The 27,671-nt window shown below is 38.3% G+C and overlaps 1 protein-coding gene across 1 annotated transcript in view; it reads left to right on the top strand.

Annotated features, from left to right (window-relative positions):
• Positions 1-2,972: 2,972 nt before the first annotated feature.
• The window catches only part of RXFP1 (relaxin family peptide receptor 1), a 50,556-nt gene continuing 25,857 nt past the window's right edge, over positions 2,973-27,671 (top strand). The window contains exons 1-2 of the mRNA XM_056344529.1: positions 2,973-3,125; positions 21,433-21,588. Coding sequence (XP_056200504.1) covers positions 3,077-3,125; positions 21,433-21,588 — 205 coding nt within the window. The 5' untranslated portion in view covers positions 2,973-3,076. The remainder of the gene's footprint in view (positions 3,126-21,432; positions 21,589-27,671) is intronic.

Raw genomic sequence — 27,671 nt, 5'->3', positions numbered from 1 at the left:
ATTTGTTTACTTCTATGAAGGTCCTTCTACGTAGCACCTAAACTATAGAAAAAAAAGACTGCAAGGTGCTAGCGCTTCACTAGCAGCACTTATCTGAAAGTGCCTCGTAATGACCATTATTTCATTCTAACCCCTGTATGCTCAGTTTCTAACACTGTAATAGAAACACGACGTGGCTCTTCTTGAAAACATAATATCTATAATTATTTGGATTTACTGAAACAGTTCATTAATGTCTGCTGTTACTTTGGGGGGGGGGGGGTGTGGCACGACGTTAATTGAATGTTTGGGGGCAGAGGGGGCATCTCTCGCAGATCTGACAAGCAGATTCCAACACTTTTAATACTCTGCAATTTTAGATACTCCTTAGACCTGTGCCAGACAGCTGTGAGGGCAGGAAGTCAAATTGCAGACATCTGTCCATAACAAGTAGAGGAGTTGAATGGCACCTTTTTTATTCCAGTTAATTTAATTTCACTTGCTCGTTTCTTGGAACTCAGAGGTAAATTAAACAGCTGTATCGTAACACATGCTACAGTTTTCTGTGATGTTTTTGGAATTTCAGTTGTAGAATTGCTGTAAGTAGAAATACAAGCAAATACCGACCATGCTAATGAAGTCAAACATCTTCTCAAAGTTGAAACAAAGATCTAACTCTGATGTGCTATTTCTTTGCTCTGTAAGGAATTAGCAGATAAAGTATATTGTTTTCTTGAAAAAGGAGTTCTAAACCACAAAATTTATGTAGATTTTTACATTTTAGGTAGGAGGGAAGTACTTATTGCCTTTCTAATGCACAGAAGGGTTTTTTCAAAGAAGAAGTAAAAACGCTTTCAAGTAAGGTAAGCCAAAACTATTTTTCAAATCTAATATTGTCCTATGTAATGTTTTGCTTTACTAATGAGCTTGTCTCTCCTCCTTTCTCTGCTCTGCATTCCAGAGTTCAGAAATGTACATGCTTGTAACTCTAGCTTCTTGGTTTAAATATAATTACACTGAGAGAATGTGCTGGTAAGTGCTGCTGCTTCTTTATGTATTACTACAAACATATAAGAAATTTAGAAGGGAGAAGATCTCAGTGGATTTTCCATAGAGCAAGTGTTTGCAGCAAAATTAGCTGTAAGAAGTATCTTTGCTAAATGACCTTGAAAAAGAGGAAGACTGGAAAGTAACAACTCCTGTTGGGGCAGAGCTTCAGAAAAAATATGTGGGTGGTATGTACCATATTTTGGGGGTTTTGGTTTACCCTGATGTAGAGAATATTGAGCTTCTGTAGTGGGTCAGACTGCTTCATGGGAAAACAGCTTGCTTGGTTTATTGTAAAATAAACCAAGGTAAGGTAAAAGGTCTGTTAAAAAAAAGTATACAGTTCCTACACATTTCAAATAGAGGTGACTAAATCAGAAGCAGAAAGCCACATAGGAAACTATGCTAGAAAAAAAAAAAAAAAAAGCACTTTCCCTGGAACACCAGTTCTTTCCCATCCTACAGTAAAAAGGTAGAGAGCTTTTATTTTAATTTTCCTTGAAAGTATATTTCACTTTTTCTTTGCATTCTTGCTTCAGTTTCTTCCTCTTATTTTCCCACATTGGAAGCCCTTCGTTCATTTCGGGCATCAGCCCTATGGTATCTAGGTGATAGTTTGTCTCAAATGGTTGGTTGAAGCAAGTGTGGCTTTACTTGGTATGCTCCAAAACTAGTCTGTACCTTACAAAAGAAAACATTTCTGGGTCCCTAATCCATTTCTGCCTGTACACAGCCTAGTATTGGTGTTGGTACAGCAGATGCTAACATACTTCTTGGGGCGTCCACAGACAAGAACCTTTTGTTTTAACCCCTTCTATGTTTCTATTCTTTTATATTAGAAATCAAGAGACTTGGCAGTTCATAATTATCTATTTTATAGACAACTTTGCCAAAGCAATAATATAGCATAGCTTTTGACTGTGATGTAGATTTTGCCCACTCTCTAAATTTGCCATGTCATGTATGTGTCCATACATGCACATATTTCCTTCGTCTGAGAAGCTTTCTTCCTTGGGTGCCTGACCTAGCTGCTGCCATGGTACCAGTGGTCTCTGACCCTTGTCATCCTGGCAAAAGTTGACTCTATCAAGCTTTTTTTTAAAAAGAAGACACTAAAAAATCTGAAACTCTTTGAGGGCAGATAAAATTTAGCTCCTTGTCTTGAGTTCATCTTAACTGACCAACTCACTTTAAAATATATCTTGCCGTGCTGATGACTGTTAGCCTTCACTTTATGAAAAAGATATTTTTTTTTAACAATGTGACTGTATATGTGATGGATTATGCCATGATCTACTGGTGACAGTAAAGTCAAGGACCAGATAGGAATGTCTCAAAGTATTTAAATAAGGAGACAATCTGTGAAAAATCTTATTCCCATACAGCATATGTTTCCAAACATCCCTCTTTGCGCTTTCAGATTGGTTTCTTCAGCATTAGTCATGAAGAGTGGTTAATGTGTAAAAATAATGACAGGCTGTTATTGGAAATACAGAAAAATGCACAATTTAATTTATTTCAGTGAGTGACCAGATTGCTACAAAGGGACTGTGTTTATACATTTCACTTCCCCTTACTTGAGAAACCAGCTTTTTTTATCTAAACTATAGCAAATATTTGGTTTCAAATACTTTTGCCTAAATAAAACTGTACTTTTCAGGCCTCTTGCAGTACTGTGACTTCAAGGGGGGGGGAATAGACTATTGACAATTCCCTGGAGCTGGCTGTGTTCTGTGCAGCAGCAGCTTTCCCTGGGGCAGCCCCTGCCCATGCACACAGCCCAGCCAGCCTCTGCCTGCTGCGGAGCAGACCCCATCCTGCAAGGAGAGCCTGCGGGGCTGGAGTGGTCCTGGGAACTTGGGGGGGGGTGTGCCAGGGGGAGGGAGACCTAGTGAAAAGGAGAGTAAGGGAGGAAGGCAGGGGAGCAGGGAGCTGGCATCGTGCACTGCTGCAGGCTGCCAGAAGCAGACCGTAGGAGCAGTGCTGGCCGGCGTGCGATCCGAGGGGCAACACTCGGTGACTTTATTCACTGCATCGCTGAAGAACAGATATGACATCCGACTGCTGCTTTTATATGTTCTTGCTTATTGGTACCAAGGGTAAGTATACCTGGCTTTTTTTTTCTTGTTTTGAACATTGCAAAGCAGATAGCTGATAAACTTGGTGGATCTAAAACTATATCTCAGTGTTATTTTACTTCATGGCAATTATACTTTTATAGAATTGAAGTGTAATGCAGCCTCTCAGGGTTATTAGCTAAGTGTAAGGATCAGATATTTTTGTACTTAATGCTTTGAGAGTACTATTAATAGTTACGAGCTGAAATTAAAACATAAGCAGTTTAAACGTTGCCTAAATACTTTCTGTACGTATTTAATGAAGGTACATATAGAACAGACTCTTTTCAGATGCTGTGAAATGCACATTTTGGACTCAGTTCTGTAGTTTGTAGTGGTGCTGTGCAAGTGCTACTAGAATTGGTAGCTTTTCTAAAGTAGATTGTGTTCAGGTAGCACATTCAGCACGTTAAGCAGTACAGCATGCAAGATGGAGGCTAAATTAAATTTAAGTTTTTCTTCAGATGCAAATCACTTCAGCGTGGAGGGAGTCCCACACGACTTTCTGCTCACTTTAGTAATATTCTCTTCATTTCATTCAAGCACCCTGTCTGTGAGTCCTGCTTTCAACTTGGGTAAAGCTGTCCCTGTGAAGCTGCTGATACTGATCTATATGTTGAATTTTCCTAATTATTATAATTTTCTTTAGTTGTAATTTTTATATTAAAAACTGCTTTTAGTTGCACAATGTCAATAATAAAATAGTGTTTTACTAATTTTGTAGATGAAATAGCTACCCTTTGCAGCATCAACTCTTTTATTAAACTAATAGGAGCATAAAGTTGAATTCTGCCACTTTGGTCTGTATTGAACAATAGCTTGCTCTCTCTCCTGTTTTTAAATTAAACCTTTTGGGGTTTACATGTGTATACCATGCTGCTTAACATAGCATTTATAAGGCATAATGTCTTTTAGGAGTTTGGGAAACAGAGCTCCACTTACGGTTATTTTTACAGTTGCAAAGCTTAGTTAAATCTGTGGAAAAACTCTAGGCAGTTCTATTATTTTGAAGGAATACGTAAGACGTGAGCTGCAGGCATGAAAAAAACAGTGCTATTAATGTATTTGGAATTAAGAAGGCTATGATAATGAGATCTTATCAAGCCTGGGAGCAAAGTTTGGCTTCATATGCACCCACATATCCATGAGCAATAATCCAGTATTTAAAGGTAGTACTCCAAGGTATGCAAAATAAAAGCTAAAGGATTTCAATAAATTGTCTTTCACATTACTGTTTTCTATACCAAAACAGTAAAATGTTGAAACATTCATACAAGATGTGCAAATCATTGTTGGTATAATTTCTGCTGGGTTCAATTGATCTCAGCTGTAGAATTTCTAACACCTATTGCAATGCACTAAAGCATACTGCCAACCAGGAATGCACAGAAGGACTGTGAAAGACTACAGGCCTTCTAGTATTATAGTTGTGATGGCCGTTACCTTTTTAGGTGTTTATTGCTCATCATATATAGCGTATTATAACACTTGGAAGAAAACCACATGGCTCATCTCAATTTGTCAGAGAGCAGCAGCGCACTCCTAGCCTAAAGAACACATGTGCCTGGCATCCCTGCCGCCTGCCAGAGCCCCGGTTTGCACCAAAATTAGTTTCTGTTCAGCGCCACTTCTAACCTCACTCAAGGCACACGGTTCATAGCCTCACTGCCTTGCAGAGTTTTAGCCAGCAGTCTGAACTATAACCACATCTATGCGCTGGGTAATGTCCTCTGTTCAATAGACTTAAGCTTTGCTCAAGTCTTTAACTGACACTAGAACATTCCTGAAGTAGGTATAGCTGTGCTTAGATATTGGAGTTGTTGTTTATGGACTACTAGAAGTTCAGCTATAGAGTTTTGTTGTGGATTTGTTTGCTTGGTTTTTTAATGTCTACAATTCACAGGTGCTCCTAATTCTTTACAAAGTAAAAAGAGAAATACCTATTGTACAAAAATTACTCTTGCCTGATCCATCCATTCAATCCACATGTTTACTTTCCTATTCAACAGCAAAAGTTGCACACAAGTAACTCCAATAGCTCTTTTATTTCACTCTTCCTTCAGATTCTTCATTAAATTCTTGAATAAGAAAACTTTTCCTTACAAAATCCAAATAATAAAACTAATACAAATAATCGAGCTTTTTGTGCACCAGCAACTCCTGGCAACTGCCTGACTACTTTCCCATGTGGTACATACTATTCCAGGCAGAGGATTTCTTTGAAAACAAAGCAGCATCTATACCATGGCTTTCACCAGCACAACATCATCAGTTGTAACATGGAGCAAAGTAAACTTCACCGACTGCGGTTGTGGAACCGGCAGCACTGAGCGGGCAGCCAGGATAAACGTCCGCCTGGGTGGCTCACCTGCCTTGGGAAGTCACCAGGTCACTTAGGCTTGTGGCTGGCATTGCACTGGCTGCTGCCACATCTTCCCAGTATCATCATCTGTAATTGCTGCAACAAGCATAAAGCACATTTTTGTCTTTAGAGTCACTTTGATTAGCTTTCTGGGACAAAAACTATTTTGTCCTCCTGGATGTTGGCTAAGTGACAGACTCAAACAATTCATTTATCAATCATTAAGAAAAACAAAAGAACATTAGTATCTAAAACTATTCAAAGTGAATTCCAAAAGGGATTTGGCAGGCTTCTGAAAAACAATTGCAGCCGTTACTGTTTTAACCCTGGATGCTCTGTGCCCCTACCTGAAGTTTTCCAACCCTATTTCTGCCTGTACCTACAGTTCCCCTTCCCTGCTCTTTCTGTTCTTCCCCTTGTATATTTTTTCCCCTCCCCTTACCCTCACTTCAAAATGCTGAGAAAAACTTTCTTAAAACCATCTGAAACTTATTAGCCCTTCTAGTGCTGCATGCACGTGACAGCTGTGTTCAAGGCCAAGATGTCTTATACCAAATGCTTTCTGTCAAATGTGGGAAAGAGCATCCTGAATCGTGTGGAGTGCAAGCCTGTGGTTGTTCAGGAAAGCACTTTTGTAGTTTTTTACAAATTTTAAGATCCCTTCCAGATCTAGAGATAGGAAAGTGAAATTAATTCAGCCTTTGCACAAGCTCAAATAATCATTGTATAATAATAATTGCTTGTTACTTCTTTTGTTTCGTTTAACTTGGGTGCTAATCTGACTGGCTTCCCTGTGGTTAGAAGACAAATGTGCATCCTGTTTACATTTATGTGTACAACAAAAATCAGTATCTTTATGGAAAATCAGGGATGATGACTAGATTTCTTGAAGAAAATTTTCTCTAATGTCAGTTAAAGGGTAATGAGAAGTCTACACAATGATAAATTGAAGCTCTGGAAGTTAGATCATTGCCCCCATACCCGGGCTGGTGTGCCTGCCGGCGCTGCGTGGGCAGGGATGCTCTCACCTCCCCGTTAACAGCACCAGGGGCTACCCAACCTGCAAAGCTGTTTTGACTGTTTATACCAACTCTACCAGCCTTGAACCATTTGCTCTGAAATTTTATGTGCAATGTGGACTTTTTTTCACCTTGAGCAAGAAGACAAGCAAAACTTTACCAAAATCATTTCAGTTTTTCAGAAAGTGAGGAACTGGTACTTAGCCTATGTTGAACGATTCTGGGAATCTTATATTAAGCAATGCCTTTTCTGAATTAAATAAGGACTTCTTCAGGATTCCTCTACAAAATCACTATGTCTGAGAGATGGTTCTCTGACAGGCCATCCCATATAGCTAATGATCCTGTTGAAGACTAGCTGCAGTAGTGTAAAAATTAACCTTCTCTAACGGATGTTTCTGGATGCTCGAGACCAGCGTGAAACTCATCAGAACTGTCACCAGTGCTCTTGGCGAGGTTTCCTGGTGGTGCCGTGTATCTTATACCTTGAGGCCACCAAATCCAACTTTGAAATGTCTGGTTCAGGGCGGGGAGGTGTAGGAAGCTGGGGGATCAGGCAGTCATGTTGGTTGTGTCTGAAAGAGAAGGTGAAAATGTATTGGGAGGATCTGAACGGAGAGACTGAAAGCAGGGACTAAAGGGAGAGGAGGCTGAGCCAAGGGAGCAGAGAGGTTAAGGGAAAAGGTTAAAGCTTAGGGAAAATGGAAATCAGAAAGTCTGTTAGTTTGAGAGGGCAGAGAGTGTGGAAAGGGATGTGTGAGAGGGAGCCGGCAGGGAACAGTGCATTAGTTAAAGGAGAAGGACGAAGAGCTCTGAGAGAGGGAGCATCTGAAGAATGAAGTCAGAGGGTGGTGAGAGCAGCACCCAGACCCTTTGTGGACCAAAGGGGATGAAAGGATGGGAAGCAGGTAGTGATTAGGCAAGGAAGGATGGAAGCGAGGTAAGCAGCCAGGGCGAGGAAAGGGCAAGACTGAGCAGAAAAAGGAGCTGTGCTGGATGGAGTGAGCACTGTGCTACACACCTGGAAGGAAGCTCAGGATTGTTCTGGTGCTTACTGGCTCCTAGGAAAATGTCTCCTCCTGTGTAACACCTCTGTCCAGAGGCTAGTAATTAATGCTGTCTGATCACTCCACCCTCTCAAATGCTGAAGGTCTGGAGAGCTAAAGGATCTGAAGTAGTGATGCAGCATGCTGTCATGTTATGAGATGTCAGAGGAAAAGTGATTTCCTCTTTTGATAGTCCAGGATGTTACCTATATCAAAGAACATTATTAATTTTTTTAAACTCTGTTCTCAGGAGACGAAGGATGCAATCTTAATTTGTCCTGTGTGCACACACACTGTTTTATTGATGCTATAGCTGCACAAAAACCAGTGCTTTGTGTACTGCATTCAAAGAATGCATCAGAAATGTACAGTGAATTATGCTGCCTGCGTGAGCCCTTATTCATTTGCTGTAGAAGAGAAAGGTAAAATGTGTCTGAGGCTGGGGATTACAAAATGATGGCCACGTGATGAAGGTAACTGAACTCTGCTGTGGAAAACTGATTTCTCTTCCTGTTTCTTCTCCCAGACAGTAATGGTTTAAATGCCTCATAAATGGAGAATAATTATATGGCAGGTTTTCTAGGTTTTTTTGGCTTGATCATCTTGATGTAGCAGTGTTCATCTCGCAGCTGCCACTGAAATCTGTAAAAGCTGTCCTTTAAGCAATCTGTGAAGCTGATTCTGAAAGTAGGAACCTAGAATTAGCAGAAAGACTTGCCATACATATGTTAATGTCTCAGCTCCCCATCCGAGCAGTAATACCGTATCCTAAACTGTAATCTAAGCAATCTGTGAGGACTTAAAAATGGGAAGACTAATTATTGTAGCTGTGTGACTGAACTACTGAGGAGTTTAATATTGTTACTTGTAAGTGGTTATACTGTAGACGAAGCAGCAGGATGTCAGTAATCCATTAGAAGACTGATGAAAGTGCAGGGAAAATGCCTGTAGTATTATATGGCGGTGTGTTTGCAGAAATGTAAGAAATTTAAAGGCCTGTGACAGAATTTGGATGTATGATGCTAATAACTGATGTTGTGTGTAAAGAAGCAACTTTGTGCATGCAAAGAAGTAACACACAGTACCGTGCTCGCTACCTGCTGTGCTGCCCTCCATGCTCGGGTGGAATCCAGTGTACAGCTGACTTGTGTGACAGGGCCCAGAAGAACGACTGATGGGAAAACATGGGCTTGAATGAGTCTCTGGAGCCATCAGGTGGGGCCTGTTGGGGAAAGCCAGCCCTGGGAGGGTAGGTTGTCCCTGGAGACCTGGTGTCAGGGGAGGTGGGTGGCTGGGGCAGTGGGGACGGAGAGCACGGCAGCAGCTACGCTGACCCTGCGGGGCCTGCGCGCCTGAGATCACTATGCAGAGTGTGTCCAGAGAGGATGTTAAACCGCTCAGCCTTGTATGCCGCAGGTGGTCATGTCCCACCCACATACTCGGTAGCAATCCTGAGGCTTTATTTGGTCAAAATGTGTATTATCAGTCAAGTAATTGTTTCCTCCAGAGAGCAAGTGCCACTATGGCACTAAGAACAGCAGAGGTTATGCGGTGACTGAGACTCAAAGATGTGCATAGATCTGTCAGAGCAGGCAAACATTGCGTCTTTCTCCTCTGCTCTGCAGAGAAAACAAAAGCATCAACTTAAACTTGGAAGAAGAGTCTTTTCCCCATCACAGACCTGTTTCAGTGCTGTGCTGAATATGGGGGAAAGGCACACTACTTGGAAAGGTGGTGGTGCTATTTCTTTTTACTTCAGAATATTTTTTTTTTCTGTTTTACTTTTGTTTCTTAGTTACAATTTCAAAAAGAGATCTAAAATTATGTGAGATAGCATTAGACCTTGGAATCAGCAACTAAGAACAGCATCTTTTCATGAAACTTAAGTTCTGGCCACAACATAGTTCAAGCCAAAGTTTGCACTGTCGGGAGGAGAAAAAAAAAAAAAAAAAAAGAGGGACTACAGTAATGAATTTAAGAGCCGTGTGATTGTAGGTCAAATTCCTTTATTAGTCTGGAGAAGTTGATAGTAATAGTTGACAAAGATGATCTGTGGTTTTAGAGGTTTATTCAAGAAGGCTCATCTACCATGAAAAGACATTCTCTGATGTCATTTTCTGGTGTTCGATTCCATGTTAAAACATGTGATTTAACTGTTATGTTGTCTTACCTAGGAACTACAGACACTGGTTCTCGGAAACTTTCATTCTTCTCTAGTATTCAAATAACACTCCAAGACTCTTGGTATTTTCTTCATATTTCAAAACTTGTTGGATAATAACATTAGTTTCAAAGTGTCTATCACCTAATTCCTTTCAAATTCCTCCTATGGGTGATTTGAAAATATTTTTCATTTAGAAATGCTGCTTTGTCTTTGCTACAGATTTTCAGCATCATGCAGAAAGAACACAACCACTTTCTGCTTTCCAAATATGTATCAGAAAAGGGTATCAAGTAGTTGGGCTTTTCTACACTCCTATGACTTACGTGTCACATGAGGTTTTTCTTTTTTTTACTACGTTTTAGAAAAAACAGTTATTTTTAAATAAGTATTGATTATTTCCCTAGCATGCCTTTTATCACTATTTGATTTTATTTTAGTTTAAAAAAAAAAAAAATCTTTAATTTACATATTCATTGCTTTCACATAGTCTTTTAACCAGATTGGTTTCTTACCTGGAGAAACAGTCCTTAGATTCTGCAAAGCTGCACATCCATAAGTACAACAGATATTTTTAAATAATCAGTTATGACAACAACTGTTTTAAGTTCTGGGATATGATCTTGTAAGTTACAAAAATGTTGTTCTGATATAATTGCCTTATTCGATCTATTTAAAAAAGAAATGCAGATGGTTTGTGATGTCTGGTAACACAAAAAACTTTTCTTAGGAATTAACTCTTCATTGAAATAAGGGATCATAACAAAAATTCTCTATTTTAGATGTGACGTTTTAAGATTTACTCCCTGGACATGTCCAGCAACATCCTATACATTTTATGTAGGGCAGCATTAGGAGTTAAGAATATTTAATGCATCTTTGCTGGGAAGACTATAGGTAATTGTATAGGTCAAATAAAATAAGGGTCTTACAGTTAAAAAAAAAAAAAGGTACTGTCTTTAATATGACACACAACAGAAGTACACAGACATATTGACTTTAGATCATAAATGTCCTTTCGCATCCTGTTGAGTGTGATTCGAGACTTCTGTCAAAGCATTTAGCTCTGTAACTCTTAAAGCCTTGGCAAAAGCTGTGTTCTGACACCCTCTCTCCTCAGTCCCCGTCCCGCTGTCGTGGTACAGCTATCACAGCAGCCTCCTACCATCCCCACTCAGACGGGGGCTGTGTTTTTCTAGGCCATCTTCTACATGCTTTGCCCCAGCAAGCCTGCTGTCTGAGCCAGCAAGCTGGGTGTGGGGTGAAGGGATGGAAAGGTGCCATAGGATCAAGGTGGCGCAGCAGATCCCTGCTGGAGCAAACCTCGCCTCCTCCCAGCCCCACATCCCGCCCCACGCCTTGCCAGTGGTGGGTGGCGGTGGCACCACGTCAAGCTGTTTCACAGAGCATGCTTTCACCTGTGCTGGTAAGGAGAAAACAGTGTCAGGAAGGCATCATCATGTGTTGATTTAGCTGGAGTGAGGTCAAAAGGAAGAGAAGGGAGAGCTGTAGGCTATGGGGAGGTGAAATCCATCAGTAATCCGTGCAAGTGTAGTGTTTAGCCAAACTGCATCTAAAATGAAGACAAATTTCTGAATGTAGTTTGTCATTATCTTTTCTAACTTGGTTGGGAAAAATTCTTGTCCAGATAACTTGACACCTATGTGCTGATAATGCAACATTTCTTTATGGACATGAATTATTGTATAAAATCTAAAAGTTATAATCTTGAAATCTATCAATCTTCATCTGCATGCATGTTTTCATAGAACTTGCCAAAGAAGAAATAAGGCAGATTGCTCCGATCATGGTTTAACCAGCTAACATTTGCCTCGAGAAAGTCAGAAATCCTATTAGCTTGAGATACCTTCTGGTTTGTGGCACTAACTGCAGTGTCGCAATTTATAGCAGTAAGTTACGTTTACTTATAGTAAAACATAGTAGAGATTGGAAAAATGTGGTTTTTAAATTAAACCAAATATTCATGAGTCAGAATCCAATAATAACACATTTATTTAAGCACAGTGTCTGCAAACTGATTTTTCACAAAATACCCCATGAGCTTTTAGAGAACAAATTCCCTAAAATATTTTCAAATTATTTTACTTCAAAGTAGAACAACAAAAGATTCCATTTTTTAATACTTCAGGAGCATGGAATCTCAGAGATTTATAGGGCACAGCAACCTCCCAAATCTGAGCTCATAGTTCTATATTAAATTTAAATTCTTAATAGTTATAAATGGTTCATAGTAATAAAAGTATGTGAATAAATAAAATGTTTCAGATAATCCTGTCTCAGGCTCATCAAGAAATAATATATTTTATTGTTAAAAAATTTATCTTAAGTGTGCTTCAGAGTTTCATTTTAAGTCATGCTGGCTTAGTTCCATTGTAAGAACTATCATTAAAATCCTTTTAGCCTTTATTGAAGGCACAATGAATGAAAAACACAAGATGCTGTTTCATATTACAAATACTTTGTATTGGGCTCCCAAAATAGTTTCTTTCCATTCCTCTCTCTGGAGTCTTAGATAGAAAAAGCTTACCTGGTAGTATTTTATAAAGGTTGATTTAAGATTGTGTTACTTGGAAGAAGGGGAAATGTGTTGTGGCTGATGCCCAGCTTGCTTAGTTCAAGTACCTCTGTAGCAAAATAGGAGACTAAAGAGCAAAAGATGTAGAAAGTGGGAAAAAAAAAAGTGAAAAATATCTCCTGCTGCCCCCCTTCATGTTCTTTTCCTCATCCTATGGTCAGGCTGGCTGCTCTCAAATCTATTTTTCTATCATTGATTTTGCAAGATATTCGTTCTATCAGGTTTTTGGGTTGGGTTTTTCCCCCCATCGCAAGAGCATACCAAAAGAAGTTACAGCTAAATCGTACAATTGGGGGGGGGGGGGGAGAGCAAAAAAGAAGGAAGACACTTTTGACCTTTTTGACCTAAGAAAAGTTAGGCAAAGTGTTATGATCTTTTAGATTGTTTTCTGTTATGTAGAGAAGTTAATGATAGTCACTTAATTCTTTATATTCTGCTCATTTACTAATAACGCTTTCTCAGAACATCATACAATTGGAATATCGGCAAGTAATTTCCTTGTTCATTGCCTAATTTTATTCCCTTTTTCATTGCAGCTTTCTCTTAGGGCTTTGCTACAAGTACTTTCTGTCTCCTGAATTTCTTTTTACTTCCGTGCACGAACGCACATGTGCGCCAACTCCTGTAATGTGATAGTGTGTCATGAAAGTCACTTAAATCTGCCTTTCCTTTATGGAAACTTGAGAGACATATTACAAATGTCTATCGTTTGTTAATTTAAATAATTTAGCTTTCATTAATCAGTGTTTCATTTTTGCTTACTTTACATGTGGCTGACTGGGTTAACTTGAGCAAAGCTACAAGCTTGAAGTGAACTTCTGTCCAGTGATCTGTGATCTCTAATCGCTGCCACGATGTATTTCAATTCAGAATGCTGGCTGTCCGGATGAGGTGGATGATTGCTGCTTGAGGGATGCTAACTTACTGATAACAGCTGTCATTTTTCCTCTTGGCTGAAGTACATTTCAAATTACTTGATTACTCAGATTTTTAAAAAACCACCTTCTTTAGCTTACTACTAAGCATGTTATGAGATAAAAAAATAAATGTAAGATACAGGACAAATACTGCGATATAAGAAACTTTTTTGCTTGGAATTACAAAACATAAAAAAAGTCATTTCTGGTATGAAGCTTCAGAGATTTTTTGTTGGGTACTTATTTATTTATTTATTTCATACTTAAATTAGTAAGTCTTACAACTGTGGTGTTTTAAGGTGGGGTGGGTGGGTGGTGTAATTATTTGAAACTAATTTCTTTTCTGTTTGGGGCTCAAAGAGCCAGCCCAGCCCAAGCACAACCCTCGGTGGTTGTGAGGAAGAATCAGCTCCCAGAAGGGGAGTTTTCCTTGATTTTTGGTGGCTAACCATTGCCTTTCTGGTTCTTTCAGAGTTTTCCTTGATTTTGGTGGCTAACCGTTGCCTTTCTGGGCCTTTCAGGTGGAATGGTGCTGACCAGCACAGTGTATTTAACATGTTTACATTGGTGCCTTCATTTTTGTTCTATATCTAACGCCACCCAGACAAAACCCTAGTGTTTCATGTGTCCAGCTTTAGATTTGACGTTGCACCACTGTGAAAAAGAAGTTATTGAAACTGAAGGAGTTATACCAGTGCAAAACAACACTAGGGCAAAGGAAAGCCTACCGTGACATGTTTTCTGTTGGAAATCATGTCAGAATACGGAGATAGAACTTATTTCTAAACAGAAATAACAGTCAGATACCATTTAATTTTTGGGTATTTGGGGAAAGGAAGAAAAGAGGAAGGGGAGGGACAGAGAAGTTTGGCTCTGCTCATTAATTTGTGTCTTTGTTAGACATTGTGATTAACCCTCATCCTCTGGGAATGCCCTGCAAAATACGAGTTTCTGGATAGAATCCATTATACTACATATTGGGGCTTTTTCAGATAATATGATCTCTTTCAACTCTCTCCATGCATCAGAATGTTTTTACTTTTAAGTCCTGTTTAAACAGAACAGAAAGGCAAATTACTGAAAGGCCTAAGGGCCAAACCCTCTGGCAAGGTGCCACAATGACCAGCCTGAATTGCTCTGCTGGCAGTTCCTGGCCCTGGAGTGGATTTATCTGGTGGTTATACAAAGAGGATCTTCCAGCACTATAGCTGGATTAATTAGACTGAATTATCTGTAGCATAACTGATAACTAACTTCAGTAATGTTACGAGATTGGAGTCTATATTTTCAAAAAGGTAGTACAAATCTTCTGCTTTGGAAAACTCTTCTGAAATAAAAACATTGTGAAACTCACAGGGAGACATAAAGGTACTATATGAAATTAAAATCCAAGAGCATAACCAGATTGGCATGCAATATAGACAGTCATAATATAGGTATCTTTGTGCTAACGTCCTTTGCACTATATTGTGTTTAATGAAAGCAAACATTTTATATAGTTAGTCATAAACTTATGTGTGTAATTCAGGTACTACATATTCCTGGAATGACATCTGATATGGTCTACTAAGGGTAAGTTTAATACAACAAAACTGAAAAAGTAATTCTCGTTGCAGGAGAGACAGCCAAAATATAAAAAAACGCTAGTGTTCTAGAAATGAAGCTATTGCAACTGTTTGGCATTCTGAATAAGTGCCGCTGTGTCACTTGCACTCAATGAAAACTAAAATTACAAACAGGATGCATATGATATACAGATATTTAGAATAAGCTATAGACATCAGGGCTGGACAATTAGCAAAGGAGAAGAGCAAATTACAGAAATGACAGTGTAGTAATAACAGTTTAATCTTACACCTGTAGGGCTCCTGTACAGATGTTTAAATCTCTTAAGCCACTGATGCTTTGCCTCAATGGTTGATGCTAAAATATCTATTGCCACTAGAGCAAGGTCTATTTTTATCTACAGGTTTTGCCCATGGGGTTATTCCAAATGTGTACATTGACAGTATTAAAATTCAGTATATAAACCATTTTTTTTATTCTTGTATGACACTTGAATCTAATTTCAACATGTCATGTATGGACAGTTTTTAAATGTTAATAAAAATAATTCTAATACTATAGGATTCCCATTACATATTCACAGAAATCACTAGAAAGCTTTTCCTAAGTATCTGGCTCAGGAGAGACTTTATAAAATTGCACACTGAAAAAAGAAATGCATTCCCACTGATAAAGCTGTAGTAAGTTAAATAAAAGCATGCAAAAGTTCACTTTGTATTTCTATCCTGAAATACACTGGACTAACTTCATCCTAGTCTCTACCATAAATTTCTCCAAAATTCCCTTGTTTAGTGGGGAGAAGCTGAATTCAGAACAAAACCAGCAAAATTCATAAGACTGAACTAAAAACCACATTTGCATCTAGATATTATCGTAATGGACAAATTCAGACAAGAAATTATTTTTTTTAAAAATAGTATCTTTTTAAGATGTCATAGTTTCTTTTTTCTTTTTTCTGCCACTTGGCAATTCAAATGGTCCTGGTCAGAGTCAGTCAACCACTTGTCACAAATATTCTTTGTCAATAATTAATGAACCATCTTTTAAGTTAAAGGAATTCTTCATTGTAAATGTGTTTTATAGCCTTGTTCTAATGATTTATCTTTGAAAATAAAGATTGCAGGCCTGTGAGGTCTCCTACTCTATATTATGCTCAAGATTTTTCAAAGCCAGTTCACATGCCCTTCAAATACCTTTCAGCGAATAGGACTATTTTTTAATCAACTGTCATCTTGAAGTGTTCAGGCTAGCACATAAATGACAGGAAAAATCGATTTGAACCTAAATGTTTTCTTTGTTTACTCTTTCAGTTGAAGAAAACATTCTATTTCAAATGAGTATATTCAGTCTTCTCTTGCTCGAGCCCATTTCCCACTGTGTCTAGAAGTACAGCAACTAAAATAAGTTTTGGATGGTGGGAAAAGTCCCACCATTTGATAAATTTTCATTGGTCTCTTTGAAAAAGTTGGGGTTTTGGAGGTAAAATAACAGTCTGTTATAGTAAGTACAGGGTGAATTCTTCAGTACCATGATCATTCCTTGGTCCTTCTCATCTAAGGACTCTGTTTCAAAAACAGCTGGATTTCCTCAGCCCCAGTACTTTTAACTGGTAACTTACTCAAAGGGAAGAAAAACTATGTTATGCTTATTTGTTGTAATGTTAGCTTATTTGGCTGATGGATTTTGAGATCCTTTTTGGACTCCTGACAACAGGTCTTCATGCGATTCAAATATTTGAAAATACAAAAATATGTTCCTGATGTTATGGTATGTCCTTGTTTGAACCTATAGGCAATACAGTTGAGACTGGTGTGACTAGCAAGTATCAAGCAATGCGTAAAGCTGCTTTGGTTAGTTTAATTACTTACGACCCAGCCTAATCATCTCAGTATTGTTCCCATTACAGTCATGTTCACTTTTTTTTATGGAATCTACAAGTAGTTGTGTTAAGTTCATGTTCTTCTAGTGCACGTGTCCCGTATTTGGTTTCTCAAAAAGCAATTGTGACCCAATCTTTGTTTTCAAAATATTGTGCCATTTTTCAAAGAATGCACAAAAATGATGATCTTCCTGCATCAATTTAGTTGGAAGGAAAGCTTTGTTCTCCTGGGAATATCTTGTTCATGGAGTTCCCAAACATGTCTCCTCTTTTGATTTCATTTTACAAGACCTTAAAGAGGGGCTGTCATGGTTTTTTCCCTCGTGATTCTACATCCAATCAACAGAGGGAAGAGCCTTACCATCTTATATTAGATGACAACCTAACTCTTGCTTATTCCTTTGAAAAAGGAAAGCACTGGTAAATTAGTCCTATGTTTTAAAGACTAGCAGGAAAAGTGACACATTTTCTTCAAGTTAGAGGAAAGATCACAGATGTCTTGCCTTAGCAATAAGTGCCTCAAAGCAGCAGGTCTGGACAAGCTTAAAAGATATATGACATGAATTCTTCTTTCCTTTTTGAAAGTTTGAGAATTCAGGGGCGAAGGACCCCAAGTACATTGTTCTGTACTGAGATGGCAAACGTCTTGTCAGAAAGATGCTTGCTTGTGTTTTTGCCATTTGTACTGATATCAGTTCATCTATTTCTTTATTTGTTCTAGAAACATTGCAAATATTTTAATGGTTACTCTGATCATTATGGAAAAAATAAGTTTTCCTGGTAAAGTACAGCTGAAATGTCTGAAATTATCTCTTACGTCACCAGAAAGCAGGACATAGTTTTTTGTATGAGGTATACAAAGAAGAGGGTTTTTTTAACTTGGAGTATCTGTAAAAGCAAACTTTCTGACATAACTGTCTGTCACAGATTTAAACTTTTCATCTTCATAATTGGGACCTAAATAAATCTGTCCTGAATTCCACCTTTTCTCTAGCTCCTGCCTTTGTAGGTAAATTCGTTAGTTTGAAAATTTTTAATCTTCCTATATCTACCAATCTGCATTTGCCCTGTCTCTGAAGGATATTGGGGGTTTTTCTGTCGACTGTGTAAGATAACAATGTTGGCCCAAACTTACTCATTATAAAATACAAATAATTTATATTAACCAATCCATATTTGGGCTTAAGTTGATTGTTTATATGGTTTTGCTGATGGCACTTCTTTTGTGTTATAGGAGGTCTTGTGGTTTTACAATGCTACTTTGGCAGTTAGAAGCAAAGCTGAGCTGTTCTGTTCTGGATGAGCTGTGAATGAGCACCTATAACACAACAGAGGTACCTTTGCAGCTTGCTACACACGTGGAACAAAGACATAACCTATGGATTAATAAAAGGAGTACAAAAGAACATTTTTCTTAATTGAACACCAACATGAAACAGCCAGTGACATGATGTGAAAACCATTAATCAATATTTTTTAGAGCTATTCTATCAGGAGGTTTAGCTGCTAAAAAGAAATGGACAATGAAATGATGCGGGAGAATGGTTCAATATTTTCCTAGTAGAAAATCAATAACAGGTAGAAAAGTCAACACCTTTAATACTGCATCACAAAGATAGCATGGCAGATCATTATCTTGGCATGATAAACTCCAGTGTCAGTAGAGTTTGTATTTGCAAAATAAGAAGTACAGTTCTTTGTTGCTGTTGTTGCAGTACTATCTTTACCCATTTTCCTCACATAAAAGACACTTTTAATTTCCTCAATCCAAAAGAGAATTGTTTTAATATTATCTAGCATGTTACAGCGGATTTTGCTGTATTTTCTCTGGTCTACCTTTGTCAGCTTTGCCAAATACTTCCTCAGATGGTTGGCCAGGGGGGAACAGGGCCTCCATTCATAAATCTCCTGTGATCTGCAGGGTCCAGACTTCTGTCTTTTTTTGCATAAACAAAGTGCCATTAACAAGTCAGTGGACAAAGACCAGTGCTTTCAATGATTTGACTGGGGTGAAGCTGTTAAACGTTGATGCCTTGTTATCTCCTTTCCCAGGCAGGTATTTGCATGCCAGGGTAATCTGAAATAGCACAAAATCAGTAATGCAGAGATTCAGGATAGATATGATTAAGGTTATAAATTCACAGAGAAATCAAAACATTAAACACAGTGAGGGATTATGTACTCTTTCACAAAGAATGATTTCTAAACTCTGACAGTAAATTCATTAATTAGTTCAGGGATTAATACTATTTGACTAAATAATAATTTCTGAAAAATGCTGTGAATATCCATTGAATGGTACTGTAAGCAGATAAATGCCATTGTCTGAAATAATTAAAGCACCAAAAAATTTAAACTCCTTGTGGTATAAATAATTTTTGGAAGATGCTATGAAAATCCATTGAATGTTACTGTGAGAAAATAAATGCTGTCATCAGAAATTTAAACTGCACGGAGATCAGCCCCATTAAGCACAAAGTTCAGCTCAGTCTGAATATGTCTCCAGTGTGTAAAGTAAAAGGCTTGACAAAATACGAAATGTTGTTTCGTGGTGGGCTTTTTTTTTTTTTAATTTATGTTTAATTTTTCTGTATTGTTGTCTTTTACCAAGCGTTTTGGTAGTTACTCGGGTTGTGACAGAAAACTGCACCAAAGGGAGCCTTACTTGTCTGTGACTTCTATCTTTTTACAGCAAGAGACTTCGGACACTAAGTACTACACATGTACTCTTTGCTCAACACCATGCCTGCATAAGATTATTTTTTTTGCTACTTGTTTTTGGTTGGAACATAATGTTTTTAATACAAATACAGAGCGGTAGAGAGGTTTATGAACAATATGAAAGTATGAATTCACCCTGGGATTAGAATATAGCCTTATTTTTGGTACCTGTATATAAGAGAGATAAGACACTAAGGCAAAAGTCTCTTCGAGCAGTTGCATAGTTTATACAGTTGCATATAAAAGCAAATCAGATTTTCAAAATCATATGGCGTTAGCTGGAATACATGAATTTCTATACAGGACACTTCTAACAGCAAAGATAATTCTCTGCATATGGGAATAACAGAGTAGTTGTCTCAATTTCCTTCAGATACTGCTCCAATATTTAAATTTTCCACAGTTGTAAACATTATCAAGGTTTTACCACATGAAAGGTCTTCCAGAAGAGAGGTCTTTTGAACCTGAAGTACTTGATTCAGTCTCAAGTGATTCCCTTAGTCCAGGAGAAAAGTGAGAACAAAAATCATATGTTCTGTAATAACATATTCCTTGTTAACCTGAGAAAGTTGTATGAAAGATTTATACTTTATTTTATGAAAATAATCTAGAAAAATAGTTGCATGTTTCAGAAGTGGCAATGAACAAGCATCACATCACAGTTAATGAAGTTTATATAGAGAATTTCAAGTGCTTTAAAAAAGCAATGAAACTTAACACATAATTTGTATTGGAATCTTTATCTTTTTTTTTTGGTGACAGCATCCACTAAGTCAACTGCTAACTATAATGAGGAATTGATACTCTTTTTCTTGAAAGTACTTCAAAAATTAAATTAACAGGCCCTTGCAGAATGGTACTTGGCTAAGCAGACTTACCAAAGCTTTGGGAGCATGAAGAACACTAGGTAATGTTCTGTGCCGCTGCTGCTGCTCTCTATTTTCAATATATTGGAGCCTGAACAGATTTCATTCTAGAGTAGTTTAAAACTCTCTCCACAGTATGCTCCTGGAAAGGAGCTGATCTTGTACAAGAAATCTGATTTGACACCCTGCAACCCATTACAAAAGCAGTAGATCATTTGCACTTACCTTGAAAAAAGTGGTGGTGGCAGAATTTGTCCCTTGGGTGCACTGGAGGGACAGGTAAGGTGTCGTGCGTCTGCAAATGTGGGTACTTGGAGCTGCCGTAGTAGAGAGAACTGAGGAACAGAGGACAGGCAGAGTCCTCCAGCTGCCCTGGCTGTCCCTCACCAGCATCCTTCTGTCCTTCCCCTCAGCACTGCTTGAATGAAGTCCCTGTATTCTGTGAAATCACTTCCTATAAAGCCTGGGCTTAGAAGAAGAGCATCTGCAGATCTAAATTTCAAACTGATAAATTCTGAACAATATCTCCAAATTTTTTGGACCAGACTGACAATGCTTCTGAAGGATTCATAATGGCACCTTTATGTCATCTTACTCTTCAGCAAACTACATCACGGATTTGACCTTGCTTACCTTGTTCTTTGATCCTTGACCAGTTTATATCTATTAATTGCTTTAAAATTAGAATACATTTTAAAATATATAATTCTGACTTTTTATAAAAGGACTTATCTATCTGGGTCTAAAATTTCAGCACAAATTAATATAATCCATATCTGCATAGCTTATCTGGTATCTTGCTATAATAAATTAATTTCTAGTGCAAAGCAAAACAATCCTTTTAAATAGTGGCCTTAGGTCATTTGTCTTGTATGATTAGCATTTTCATCTTATTACTGGGTTGCATGGGGAGGAATTACCCAGTTGCTTTATATCAAAGCAAATTTTAATTAGCTGACGATAGGCTTTTTTTTTTTTACCAAGTTAACAGTACTTAATATATTATTGTAATTGCATGTCCAATGACCTAATACGTATTTATTACTTGATATTCACATTCAAATGCAAATGAGTATTTATAAAAGCATAATCTCAAAGATCTTTAAACATTAAGAGCACATCTTAAAGCAAGCACGTTCTTTCTGTTTTTGTTTAGTCATCCGTGACTCTTTGGAAGATCCTGTTTCTGGAGCTGGGGTCAGATGCCCCCTGGGCTACTTTCCATGTGGCAATATCACAAAGTGTTTGCCCCAACAACTTCACTGTAACGGTGAGGATGACTGCGGTAATCAGGCTGACGAAGACAACTGTGGTATGTGGTTGAGACTTTTCTCTGCGTTTAGTACCTGCAGTCACGGAAACCCACGCAGTGCTCACGCTGAGTAGAGAGCTGCAGGGTGTTAGGAATAGGAAAGTGAAATGTTTTGCAGATGATACAGCAGGTCTTTGGTTTAGCTAATAAAGCCACTCAACAAGCCATTTGCTAGGAAAGAAGGATAGACTGTGGTTTTGTTTGTGTATGGTGTCAGTTATCCAATTTCACGCCTGCTTTGGACTTGTTTGCATGTCTTGTTTTGATGAGTGCAAATGGACGTGCATGATCTACCAAAGATCCCTGCTGAGGAGAGGCAGATGTATGTGCTAACAGAGTTTGCATAAAGCTTAATGTGACTTATTGTGGGAAACGTAATTTAGATGAATTTTCAAGCTTTTTCAGAAATCATGTATGTCCGAATTTAGGAGAAAACAGTGCCTGTGTGAGTGTGCTGTGCAAGTTGCACTGCTACCAGGCTTTGGGGTTTGGAAATGTCAGAATCTCAGGGAGTACACATAGTCAGGTCCCTCTGCCTGCTGTTGTGATCCTTGTCACCCCTGGCCCTGTCAAAGGGTAGCTGTGAGCTTGACTCTGTTTGTAGCCTTAATGTGAACTGGGTAGAACCAGGGTGCAGGCTTTGCGCTGGCACTTACCGGTCTGTGTCGCTTATTTGTGAGCGTGGCCCCGGCACAGCTTCAGTCTGTGCTGAGCAGCATCTCCCACACAGCGCCTGGACAGGGCTCAGAGATGGCACAGACCTGGGATCGTCTAGGAAAAGCCACCCTATATCCTGTGAGACGAGAGCTTAGCCATTTGGTTGTGAGATATGACTGCAGGGATGGAAAACCTGCCCTAGCACATTCTGTTTACTGGTATTGTCAGCTTACTAACAGCCTGGATGCTTCAGAGCTACTCTCCAGAAGCTGCTGATCCATGGCAGATGGGGAAACTGGGCTTCCTACTCCTTAGCAGCTTGCTGCAGCCATGGAGGGCGGCCAGATGCACGGTCCCAGCCAGGCGAGCTGCCATCAGAGCAGGGGGCAGGTGGAGAATTAAAACATCAGTTGAAACTTGCATGCTATGTGTATGGAAAGAAATTTTCTGAAAGAAATTTCAAACTAAATATAGTAAAGGTATTTCTCACAAGCTTTCTCAGCAAAGTCGATGAGGTTTTGAAAATAGTCGTTGTGTATCTGTGAAGCTGATTTTTCAACATATGTGTAGTATCTTATTGTTATACCTATGAAACTTCAGCGTCTTACTCCATGTGAAAGTCAATTTTAATTCTAATCCTAATGAACCTGTAGCTTTTTCTAGTTAGATATCATTTGCTGATACCATAAACATTCCACTGCCGGTAATCAAAATCCTGAACAAAATTGGCTCTTGTTCTATTTTGCTGTAGTTAATTATCTTGTCCCACAGTGGCAGAAGTCGCTGATGATTGTGCCCTCTTTTGTTCAAGAAGTCCAAGCACTCTAAACAGTTTGTTTATCCATGTTTTGTTTCTGTATAGGACCAGAAAGTTTGTCATACAAGGACTTGCTGAAAGTGTACAGCTTGATGAAATGGCAATTAGGATATACACAGTTTCATAATGGGGTGTACAAGACAGTATCGCTTGCAAGACAATTCAGCTGTGATATTGAATCCTCTTCCTGGGTATAGTAATTCAAGAATGAGCTAGCCTCAATTTCTGAAAGCCTAAATTACAGAGGATGAAGAGTCATTGTATTGACTTACTGGGAAAAATACCCTATTAGTGTTTTTTTTATCTCTTGACCCCATCTTCTCATTTAGAAATGTATGCCAGATATAATGCATTAAGGTCATATTCAGCAGTAATGTTTTCTCAAAAAATTGGTGTTGCAGTCAAACTGTTGTTTGAATAAAGGAAGAGTTGCTTCCTTGCCTGGGAATACGGAATATCCTGGTGAGATTTTCTCCGATGCCCCTAAGCTGTAGTAAGCGTGGGGTTCTTGGTGGGATAGCTTTGTTTCGTGACCGTTCATCTTCTTAAAATCCAAGAGAGGAAGCCTCACTGATTAGCTCCCAAGACAAAGAAACTACCTGGCTTTTTTTTTTTGCTACAGTTTCCCAGGTCGATTTTAGTATGTCTGCCTTACGCCAGCAGTTATATCTGGTTCCTTCTATGCATTTTTTGTATTTACAACTAGTTTTCAGTTGAAGTCATTGCTCCTGGTTACAGAAAAACAATTCAAAATGAAATTATTCCAGTGTAGTAATAGTTTCATGCAGTACCACTGGAAATTTTAATCTTATTCACAAGGTACTCTGAATAGCTCAACTTGTAAATTCTTGCACACTTTCATCTGGCTTAAGTTTGAATAAGAGCTTTGAGGTGTCCAGTCTACAACATTCAGCCCAACAAGTGTGGGGAGGTAAAAAAATCAGTGTAGACCCTCAAAGGGATTCAACCATACTTTTTTTCTCTTTTTTCTTTAATGTATGCATCTCAAACAAAGCTAGGTAAATCAACTACTTTACTAATGATTTCTTCAGTAACAATAAAGCACTATCTTAATCCTACATAAAAAAATGTATATATAGAGAAAAATGTATGGCATATATCTTATGCACAAACTAATATTATAACATAAGAAAACACAGATCAAAAATCTGTCATGGACAGTTCTTTCTGTGATGGAAATACTGATGAAGAATAAAAGGGAAATAAACCCCACTTGTTTTAAAAACCATAATACTGTTCTTTGACACAAAACCAGGTAGTTTAAACATAATAAAATGTGATGTCCAGCTATTCAGTACAAGCCACTAAGTGTGCTGAATATTAACAGCAACAGCTACTGAAATAACTCTTTTAAGAAACATGAGTATATGAAACAAGCAGAGAAGCAACCAGCACAAAAAGCATACACAGATCTTCCAAGTTTTGTTGTAGAAGTCTTTAAATGCCCTTGAAACAAGCAGTAAAAGACATTAGTGCAAAAGAGAACAACATCAGAGGAGCCTCTGAAAACGCTGAAACTAGTTACTCCAACTATTGTAGCAATTCTGTCCCTTTCTTTCTAATGACTAAAGTTTTCTCATTCCCCGCTTCATTCCTACACAGATATTTCTTGTTGTAATCTTTGAGATGATTTGCAACGTTAGTCCTGTTTCATGCCCTGCATGCCTGGTAACAGCAAAATATGATTATAAATATTTCAAACTGAACTGGACCCTTGCTGAGAGATGTGTTTGCAGATGTGCCGCAATGGTCGTCCACACGCAGCCCAGGCACGCAAAGATCGGCTTTGTGGTGCCTTCTTCAAACAGTCTTCCTCTCTCACTTCCACCGTGCTCTTCACGTCCAAATGATAAACATAAAACTAAGGTCTAGAGAAGTGAAATGACCTGAAATTAGGATCGTAGGCAGAGCTGGAAACAGACTCTAGGTCTCAGCCCGCTGTGTTAGTGCTTGGCCTCGGGGTGTGGGCATCCCGTTGACCAGCTCAACCTCAGCATTTCTTCCACTTCTGGATAAAGGTGAATTGCAATCGATATGTTACAGTAGGGCGAAGCCGCTAGTCTTTGAAAACACATGCCTTTCTCACCTAGTTGGGTTTCCAAAACCAATAAAATGCTGTGTGTGATATCCTGATGGAGAAGAGCTTGAGGCAATGTAGTAAACTGCAATAAGAGGAGGAGGCTGGCAATTTATCATGCCCAAAGTGATGGGAAGCACTTTTGGAACTATCACTAGATCACCTTAAATGTGCATGGAGAATATAATCTTACCTTTTGAACTTGAAAGCATAATCCCTCAAGTAGAAGTGGGTATCTCTGCAAAATTGTCATGAATATGATATTTTAAAATAAAAAATATTTGTTTAAAGTTTTATGATTTGTCATAAAAGTTTATGGGTTTGAGGGCTTTCCTTTTTTAGTCTTGAATAGGGCAGTAAATTTTTCCCTGCTTCTCCGCCCCATGCGTATCCTTCCTGAAGCCCCGAGTTCTTAAAAAGACTGAGCGCGCTGTGGAACAGTTTAGCCTGCATCATGTTTCACTTGGAGTTATTTCTGTATCTGTTAGCAAAACTCAAAATGTGTGGAAAACCAGTATGTAGTAATTCCAGCATCCTTCTGTGCCCAAGCTTGATTAAAGCTCAAGTTGGCAAAGCAGGGCGAGTTTGATAGTGTTTTGTCCTACTGAGACTACATTTGATTTCAAATGTAATGGCTTCAGCCTAATTTTCCAGGGAAGAGCTTTTCCTGATTGTTTACAGCTGTAAGATTTGATTCTGTAGCTACTTGATGTTTATAGATGGGAGGTTAGAACATGTGTTTGCTGCTTTTCTAAACGTGAGCAGGAAGGATAGATACTAGGCATAATCACAAATTCTGCACACTTAATGCTATGGCAGTGTTGGCATGGGAATTGTTCCTGAAACACGTGAAGAGTATTTCTTACATCAAAGACATGACTGCTGCAACATCACTGTTAATATATTCTAAACAATCACTAGGCAAAGCCCTTCTGAAGCCCAATGGCATAGCAGAAGTGCCAAGTACATACTCATGAAAAGCAGCATTTTGGAATCTTGTCTTTGACAGTGATGCTTAATAATAAACAAAGCAAAATTAAAGCTAACAACAGTAGATAAAAACAACAGTTGATTTATGCAAAATAAAAATAACAACAGTATTTGTGATGTAGCTTTCACTGAGTCCACATGTGTTTTATTAACCTAAAGTCCATCTTTGTTTAGGTGAACAAATTCTGACATGTGACAAATTGCGAAAACATGAAAAGTTAAATTATAACATAAATGTACTCCACAAATTTGGACAGAAGACAAACGTTGCCAGCAAGCATCTATGGATATTCTTTTTAAAATACCAACTCTCTGAGTAGCTTTAGGAAAACAAAAATTCTTAATGTGCTCCCAAATTAAGTATTGAAATTTTAAAATTTACTCATAGAAATTACATTTTCTTTTTTAAAGTTTTCTGATATGCCATCTACTTAGAGGGCTGGATGAGCACAATTTTGGCCTAGATAAGGGTCAGCTTTCTCTGAATAAAATTTTCCTACTATTATGTGTGGTGATGAAATTGCGATGCTATCAGTCTAACAACTTTTGTGCAATTGTCTCTTGTAGATACATCACTGGGTCAGTTTACCACTCTATAGTCATATCATGCTAATTATAAAGTACTGCAAAAATTCTCCATGCAGTTAATTTTTAAACCACTGAGATACTGAATATTTGTTTTTCCTGTGTGACCTTCTAAGATCTTTGTTGTAATTGACCTTCATATTCCATCCATTCTGCTGGATAGTCAGCATGATTTGTTCATCATAACTGTAAATTAGCTGTGATATGAATATAATGCCAGTTCTTGGGGAGAAGCCTCCCAGTAAATTGCAGTGTACCTTTCCTAAGTTTCTTGTTCCAAAACCACCCGTCAGCTTTTGAATTTAATTTGGTACAAAGTTGTAAATGGAGAAATATAGAAACGTAATCAGATCTCAAAAGGTACTGAGCTTTTCTCCTTTCAGGGGGAAACTCTGGACTTTACATCCTACCTGGACAATTAGAAAATGTATTTTATGATATGTCTTGAAGTCTAAGATTAAGCCCTACTGCTTTATCTCTATCATATTTAGCACTACGTATCAGCATCCTGCAGCTACAGGTTCTGAAAATTCCCTGGATGTAAGTACAGGTGCACTCATTTTTTTATAAATAATTCTGCTTTCAGATTTAAAAGTTTTCCCTAACTTCCATTAGGGTTTGATAGTACCCAAACATGCAGTCAAGATCTACATAGTTGTCGGATTTATGATGTTCTGTTCTAATTAAAAATGCAAACAAAAAGGCCAATATAAAATCTCCAGTCGTACCACCTGGACTTTTGACCACAACGTGTCTTACGAAGCCAGGCCAGGCCTGGTGAGAACTAACATCAGTGGGAAGTGCTCCCACTGTCTCCAGTGAGCAAAGAATCATAACTTATCTAAATTAGGAAATTAATGAAAAGTTCAGATGTCCCAGAAAAACAATGTTCGTGACTCATGTGCTAGCCTTCCTAAACAGTACTGGAAAAGACTG

Source organism: Falco biarmicus, chromosome 1, assembly GCF_023638135.1.
Source record: "Falco biarmicus isolate bFalBia1 chromosome 1, bFalBia1.pri, whole genome shotgun sequence".
Lineage (NCBI taxonomy): Eukaryota > Metazoa > Chordata > Aves > Falconiformes > Falconidae > Falco > Falco biarmicus.
This window is presented reverse-complemented; position numbering and strand designations above follow the sequence as displayed.